The sequence below is a fragment of the Theropithecus gelada genome, chromosome 1 (genome assembly GCF_003255815.1).
Source record: "Theropithecus gelada isolate Dixy chromosome 1, Tgel_1.0, whole genome shotgun sequence".
NCBI classification, from domain to species: domain Eukaryota; kingdom Metazoa; phylum Chordata; class Mammalia; order Primates; family Cercopithecidae; genus Theropithecus; species Theropithecus gelada.
Window position 1 is genome coordinate 14,616,078 of NC_037668.1, and position 7,165 is coordinate 14,623,242.

General features: G+C 43.5%; 1 protein-coding gene across 1 annotated transcript; it reads right to left on the reverse strand.

Annotated features, from left to right (window-relative positions):
- Positions 1–5,021: 5,021 nt before the first annotated feature.
- On the reverse strand, positions 5,022–6,373 carry LOC112618685. Its single transcript, XM_025376041.1, has 2 exons — positions 6,272–6,373; positions 5,022–6,057 (listed from the first exon to the last, which is right to left on the reverse strand). The coding sequence occupies exons 1-2, from the start codon at positions 6,357–6,359 to the stop codon at positions 5,516–5,518; spliced, it is 630 nt and encodes a 209-aa protein (XP_025231826.1). The 5' UTR covers positions 6,360–6,373; the 3' UTR covers positions 5,022–5,515.
- Between the last annotated feature and the right edge of the window lie 792 nt (positions 6,374–7,165).

Below are 7,165 nucleotides of genomic sequence, written 5' to 3' on the forward strand. Positions count from 1 at the left end.
GCTATCTCTTCAAATCAGCATTAAGTATTTAATATCAGATAGAACATTTTTGGCTTGTGAGACCAGTAAATCACGTTTTTCCACTGGCCAAAGGCAGCTGAAGAAACAATTGTTGAACAAACTAAATGCTGTGACATGAAGCATCTGACTTCTAAGTCTGCATATTAAGTTAAAATGATTGGTGAACATTTAACTGGGCAAAAGAAATGGCATCCATGTTCAGGAAGTCATCTGGGGTGCAAGGGACACTGTAGCTGCTCATGCTTAATCCACTGTCTGTACTGTCATCTCGAGAGTGATAGGTGCCACTGTTAAGGAAAGGATCTGAGCTATTGCTCGTCATTGTTCTCAATTTCTGAGACATCCCGGGAGAAGACACTGGATTTTGAGTCCCACCATCCTGCTCCTTGAAATAGGTGATGTACATATCAAGGGCAGCTCACCTATTTACAGATTCTTAGATAGAAGTGTAATATGTATAAGGTCTTGTCCCATCTTCAGAGGCCAGAACTCTGTGCTGGGTGCACAGAGCAGAAAAAGTGGAATGAGAAAAACACTGGCTCCAGAAGCCTAGCAAAAGAGGTGCTGAGAAGGAGTGAGCACCCTCTGTATGCAGCCCCTGACTTCTCAGACTTCAGAGTGAAATACTCAGAACCTGAGCTTTGAGTCAGGTAGACTCAAAGTATATGTTACCCCAAGCTGCTTTGATCTAGTGCTTAAAGTAGGAACTCAATCAAAATGTGATTCCCACCCTCTTTCAAATCTCGTTTATCTCAGAAAATCAGTTTACTCTCAACCATGGCCGTAGGAGGTTCTACGTTTTATCAGTAACAGTGAACTCCTGGAGTGATGCATCTGGAGACCACCAGCCTTACCTTTTGCCACGACTATGTTTCCTGAGGGAGATTGAAGCCCTTCTCTTTCCCATTTGAAGTCACTGTCCTTTCAGAGGGGCAACTGTTTATCACCACTTCGTCTTTGCTTTTTGAACCAAAATTTCTAGAACAGTCAACCTGTAGTGCACTGGCAAGTTGCTTTGTCTTCAGTAAGTTCCTCAACTTTGCTGAGCCTCAGTGTCCTCCAGTAGAAAAGCAGAACACCACTACCTACTTGAGGGGATCACTGTGTCAATTAAATGAGGCAACATATGTATAGTGGTCAATAATGTGAGCATAATAGGTGCTCAGTCAATGAGAAGTTCCTGTCTTTCATTGGCTGCTATAATCTTAAAGGAAACATTTTGCTGCTTTGCTCCTCATTGTTAAATGAGAAATGAGAATAGTACCAGATCAAAACCCATTATGGGCCGGGCATGGTGGCTCATGCCTGTAAGCCCAGCACTTTGGGAGGCTGAGGCAGTTGGATCACCTGAGGTCAGGAGTTCGAGACCAGCCTGACCAACGTGGTGAAATCCTGTCTCTACTAAACATATAAAAATTAGACGGGCATGGTGGCAAGCACCTGTAATTCCAGCTACTTGGGATGCTGAGGCAGGAGAGCCACTTGAACCCGGGAGGCAGAGGTTGCAGTGAGATCATGCCACTGCACTCTAACCTGGGCAGACAACAGCAAAACTCCATCTCAAAAACAACAACAAAAAACCATTATGGGTCATTCATTGTCTAAAATAACCAATTTAGAAAAAACATCAGATACAACCAGGGACTAAACATAATTTATTGGTATTGTCCACATTAGGATTTGATTCATACTGGCCTAAAACTTCAAACACTTTTTTCAGGAGGAAAATTAAAGAGAAAACTGAGCAGGGGAAAATGAAAGTCTGGTTTAAAACTTAATCTCCTCTTCCCATCTCTACCAAGGCTACACCAAGGACCCTCCCAGGGAATTCTCAGGAGGGACATGTTGGCGGTGTTAGTAACAGAATCAGCTTGAATCTCACAGTATGTCCCCATTTCCTGATGGTTTAGAGGGTGTTATAGCAAACTTATTAGGATGATGGATGGGGTCTGTAAATTCACAAATGATAAAGATGATTTAGTGGTGAACTAAAAATAGGAACTGTGGCTGTTTACCCCAGGGATTCCAGGATCAGGTGCACAATGTTAGCAACACTCATGTCCCTAGTTTGAAAGATGACATAATTGTGTGCCCTGAAGAGCAAATATTTGCCCCCTTTCTCCCCTTCCCAACTCATGCCCAATGCCCCCCAAGTCCAACACCATGTATGTGCCAGAGAGGATAGCGTGACTGATGACATGTGAGACGGAATGGAGACAAGCTACCCGAAACCCTTGGGGTTTATGCTCAGCACCGAGTACTGGAGCTGTGTCCAACCAGGTACATCATGGTGGATCTACAGGGCCCGGCTACAAAGATGCCACCTCTTGGCCTAGAAAATGTGTGAGCACCGAAAAACTGGAGCCATGTGGGTACTCACTGACTACAGTCACTGAAGGACGCACTTCCTGCCTGTCAAGTCGCAGAGATACGCTGTTCAGCGAGTGATGTGAGGCAGACCAGGTGTGGCTGCTGCACCAGATCTGGGGCTGAGTCTGGGACTGGGCATCCCGCTTGGTCTCTAGGTCTTCTGTCACTTTACTCATATTATGCATCTTCCTCAAGATACTAGTGGGGTAAGAAAGAAGAAAAAATAAAGGCCATCTAATGCCACAGATGTACTAATTGGAGGCTCAAAAGGAAAAGTAAATGGGAGGTCAACAGGATCATTCCTTCAGAGGAGAAGCCAAACAATTCATCTCTGTTTAGGGATAGAGTATGGAGGGAAGGCAGGGGGCAGGGAGAGCAGCAGTTGTCCGGTGCATTGGCTACAAACATCCTAAGGAAAAGAGAAGCCTTAATGGGCCCTTTAAATACATCCTTCACAAGACACCCAGAGACCCATAAGAGTTCAACTCCAGGTATGGGCATGGTGGCGCATGCCTGCAGTCCCAGCAATCTGGGAGGCCAAAGCAGAATGGCTTGAGCCCAGGAATTCAAGATCAAACTGAGAAACATAGCGAGAAACTCTCTTTAAAAAAATAAAAATAAAAAAAGAGCTGAGTGTGGTTGTGTCCACCTGTAGTCCCAGCTACTCGGGAAGCTGAGCAGGAGAACTGCTTGAATCAGGGAGGCGGAGGTTGCAGTGAGCTAAAATTGCACCACTGCACTCCAGCCTGAGTGAAAGAGCAAGACTTCACCTAAAAAAAAAAAAAAAAAAAAAAAAAAAGTCTACTTCATTTTGCCAGTGTTAGTTTGTGTCTGGATATGATTGATGATTAATTAATAAACAATCAGAATGATCCTCCTCATTGTCATTTTCCTCTGCATTATTTTTGAAAGCAACTGTGCTGATGTTTTGCATCTTAAATTAGTTTTGCTTCTTCTAAGAATTCCTGTAGAAGGACTCATGGAGTATGACCACTGTTGTGTTCAGTTCTTTCTTTCTGCATAATGTCTCTGAGTTTTATTCACATTGTTGAGTATATCAGATGTTCATTCCTTTTTATTGCTGAATAGTATTCCATTGAATGAATATACCACAATTTATTTACCAGTGTCCTGATAATAGACACTTGGGTTGTTTGTAGTTTTGGCTATTGTGAATTAAGCTGCTATGAACGTTCTTGTAATAATTTGTGTGTGTGTGAGTGTGTGTGTGTGTCTGTGTGTGTACATATGTTTCAAAGTCTCTTGAAGAAATATCTAGGTGAAGAATTGCTAGGGAAAAGAAAGATGTTTATGTATAAATTTATAGGAGACTGTCAAACCAAAGTGATTATAACACTTTACATTCCCACTAAAAATGTATGAGTTCTGGGTGTTCCACGTCTTCACCAAGATTTGGTGTTTTCTGACTTTATAATTTTGCCATGCTAAAATGGTGGAGTGGTATCTCAATCTTTAGTTTTATTTCTCTCACAACTAATGATATTGAGCACTCTTTTATGAACTGACTGGCCACTAGCGTATTTTCCTCTCCGACGTGTCTGTTTAAGCTTTTGCCCATTTTAAAGAAACGGGTGTTTCCATTCTAATACTGAATTGTAGGAGCTAATTATATACTCTGGATACACGTTCTTGGTCAAATATGTTTTGTGAATATTTTCTCCTAGTCCATGGCTTGCCTTTTCACTTACTTAATGGTGTCTTTGGATGAAAAGACATATTTCATATTGATAAGCCTAATTTATCATTTTTGTTTTACTTATTTCTCGGTCTAATATTTAGAAAATATTGCTTTCTGCCAAGTCATAAAGATATTTTCATGCATTTTCTTCTAAAACTTTATATGGTTTGTTCTGTGATCCAACTCAAATTAGCTTTTGTGTATGTTTTGAGGTAGGGATTGAGATTTTTGTCCTCGGTAGTAGATATCTAGTTGGTCCAGCACTATTTGTTGAAATGACACTTCTTCCCCATTATATTGCTTTAGTGCCTTTTTTGAAAAAAATCAATTGGCCATATAACAAGGATCTGTTTTAGGTGTCTCACTTCAGTTTCATTTATTGATATGTGTATCATAACACATATCAGTGTGGGAAAAGAGAGAGCTCTGCATGTCCTTTTAGTCACGTTCACACTGTTTTGTTTATAGTAATAAACAGCTTAATAGTAAGTCTTCCAGGTTTGACTTTTTCACACCGCTCAATAAACCTGAAATGTGTACATCCTGTGGTGCCACCAAGAAAATCAAGACATGCTGTCATTTAATCTCTCTCATTTCACTAGAGGACACATGCTCTCACAAATAATGGTTGACCCCTTGGCCAAAGATCCTCTATTGTACTCCCTGGAGAAAATAAATCTCCAGTTACCTTAAGAGTTGATCTAGAGGTAAAATGTCTGCAACATTCAGCAATGAATTTAGATTTTCCTTGAAAAAAAAAGTTCATTTTCAAGGGCTTTTTTTGTTTGTTTGTTTCATTTTTTTTGTTTTGTTTTGTTTTTGCCATAGCATTTTTTTTTTTCTGTTACTTAGTAGCATGAAGTACAATGTTTGGTTTGCAATTTCTGTTCTTTGTAGAAAGAAAAACTTTAGTGGAAACAACCAGTACCTAAAGACCATTTTATGAGGCTGTCATTCACATATTATCTCTTTTGCTGTTTTTGTTAAAATGGTATAAAGTGTGCTTTATATGCTTTCTGTATATTTTTTGGGATGTGTATTTAAATTAAAAACTTAAAATTAAAATATTCATCCTAGACTCAGATTAAGTTCCACCAACAGTACACTTAAAATAGGATGGGCCCAACCTAATCGTAGAACCTACCTGCTAGAAGTGTGTAGTTGGTGTGTGAGAGGCATTCTCAACAGCATTTGTGTTCCCTGGTGTAGTAATTTTCGTGTTCCTCCCACCCTTGAAAGTCCTCGACTTACAACCCATCTAGAACATTTCCTCTGCTAAGATTTTAAAGTATTCTTTCTTCAAGTAAGGGCAGTTTTTACTGAGTTATCAGTTGCATTCTTGGAATTCATAGAAAGCTTGGGGAGAAACAATCCAAAGGCACAAGTTCAAGTGCCCAACGGGGCGGAGAAGGGACTGTATACTCACTAGTTGCCAGGGCGAGGTTGTCCGCCTTGCCTGCTTTGGCTGAGACTGGAGATGGAAATTCCATTCAACAGCGACTGGAGGACTGAAACAGGGTGCAAGAGCGCGGCTGCCCTTCGCCTACCGGTCCCTCCCTGCCTTGGCGCCTTCGGAGTTGCAACAGAGCAACGCCCCGGACTGACCCGGGGCGTTGCTGGAGCCGGCAGGAACTGCAAACTCATCGCCAGCGTCCCAGCACTCCCGCACCTGCGCCTCGCGGACTCCTGGTCAATTAATACCCGGTCCCCCGCCGAGCTTCGCCGCAGGTCACAGGAAAGGGGTGCAGGGTTGCGGGCGCGCAGAGAGGACCAGGCCCTGCCCCTAGCCCCCGAGAAGACAGGCCCAGAAAGGCTGATTTTGACCTGCAGGGCCAAAGTCAAACGGCGGCCCCAAACCCTAACGTCTGGGCGAGCCGCGGGTAGCGAGTTGAAGCGATCTCTATGCCTCGCTTGTCGTTTGCCCAAATTCAAAGACCAAGAAAGAGAATAATTGTGTGGATCAAAGTCTGCAATTAACCAAAAAAGAAACATGATCCTTTGTTAGCTTGCTTAGGAAAAAAGGAAGGAAGGAAGGAAAGAAAGAAGGAAGGGAGGGAGGAAAGGAAGATGAAAAAATCAAACAAAAAAAAGAAACGTGGTTTCAGATATGGGTCTTGAGAGAAAGAGCTGCGTCGAGTTTTTGGCCTGAACGTGTGGAGGGTGGAGTCGCCATTAACTAACGTGGGAAAAGGCAGGTGTAGTATGTCGTAGAGAAAATATCCGGAATTCCGTTCAGGGCCCTGGGATCTTCCTTGAAAGAGTTTTCCATCCAGGCCGTCTCGGTTTCCGCATCTATCTGAGTTGTTTATGATGTCGGGAATGTAGGGGTCTGAGTCCTTTATGATGTTGACGGTGTCGCGGTCTCACCCCGGGCGCCCCCCCGCTCCCGCCTCCTCCCGGGAACCTGGTGCGCTCCGGCCCGGGCGACCCGCGACCATTTCTCCACGCGCTGCCGCCTAGCAAAGGCGCATCTCCAGGCGGGTGGTGAGGTGTGGCTGGGACGCTGCAACTCGCTCCAGGACTTGCAGACTTGGCAGGTCTTCCGAGAGCGGCACTGGCTGGACTGAAAGGAGAGAGCTCTGCACGTCGCGTGTGGGCTCGAAACTTGGAGAAAGCAGGGAGAGGATGGTCATTTGGGACTCTTCCTTGGATTGGCAGGTGGCACCAGGAAGGGTAGATGGAGCTTTCTAGAGGTCAATGTCAGCGTAATTTCTGCTGGAACAATTGAGGGGAAAAAACAAACAAAAACAAACCATGTGGTTTGTGGTTCCCTGGTAGTCTAGTGGCTAAAGTTTGGCGCTTTCACCGCCGGGAAAAGGTTAATTCCAGATCAGGGAACGAGGTCTCCGCCTCACTGTGTGGTATTGTTCTTTTCTGTGTTTGCCATCTACCACCGCTGTGGCTCAATTATTCCAAGACTGCTGGGGAAATGGGAGTTAATGTCGATCCTAAATTTTAAGCTATTTATCTAGGATAAATTCCAAATAGTGGAACTGCTAGGTGAAATTTAGTGTGAATTTAACATTCCGATGTCTACAGCCCACCAACGTATAAGCACCAATTACATGTCCCAAA

Bases quoted from the DNA above. Each gene is read 5' to 3' on its own strand.
- LOC112618685 (XM_025376041.1), bottom strand. From the start codon at position 6,359: ATGGAAAACTCTTTCAAGGAAGATCCCAGGGCCCTGAACGGAATTCCG. The intron at 6,058-6,271 runs GTTAGTTAATGG...GGTTAATTGCAG, and splicing joins CTACACCTGCCTTTTCCCAC to ACTTTGATCCACACAATTAT.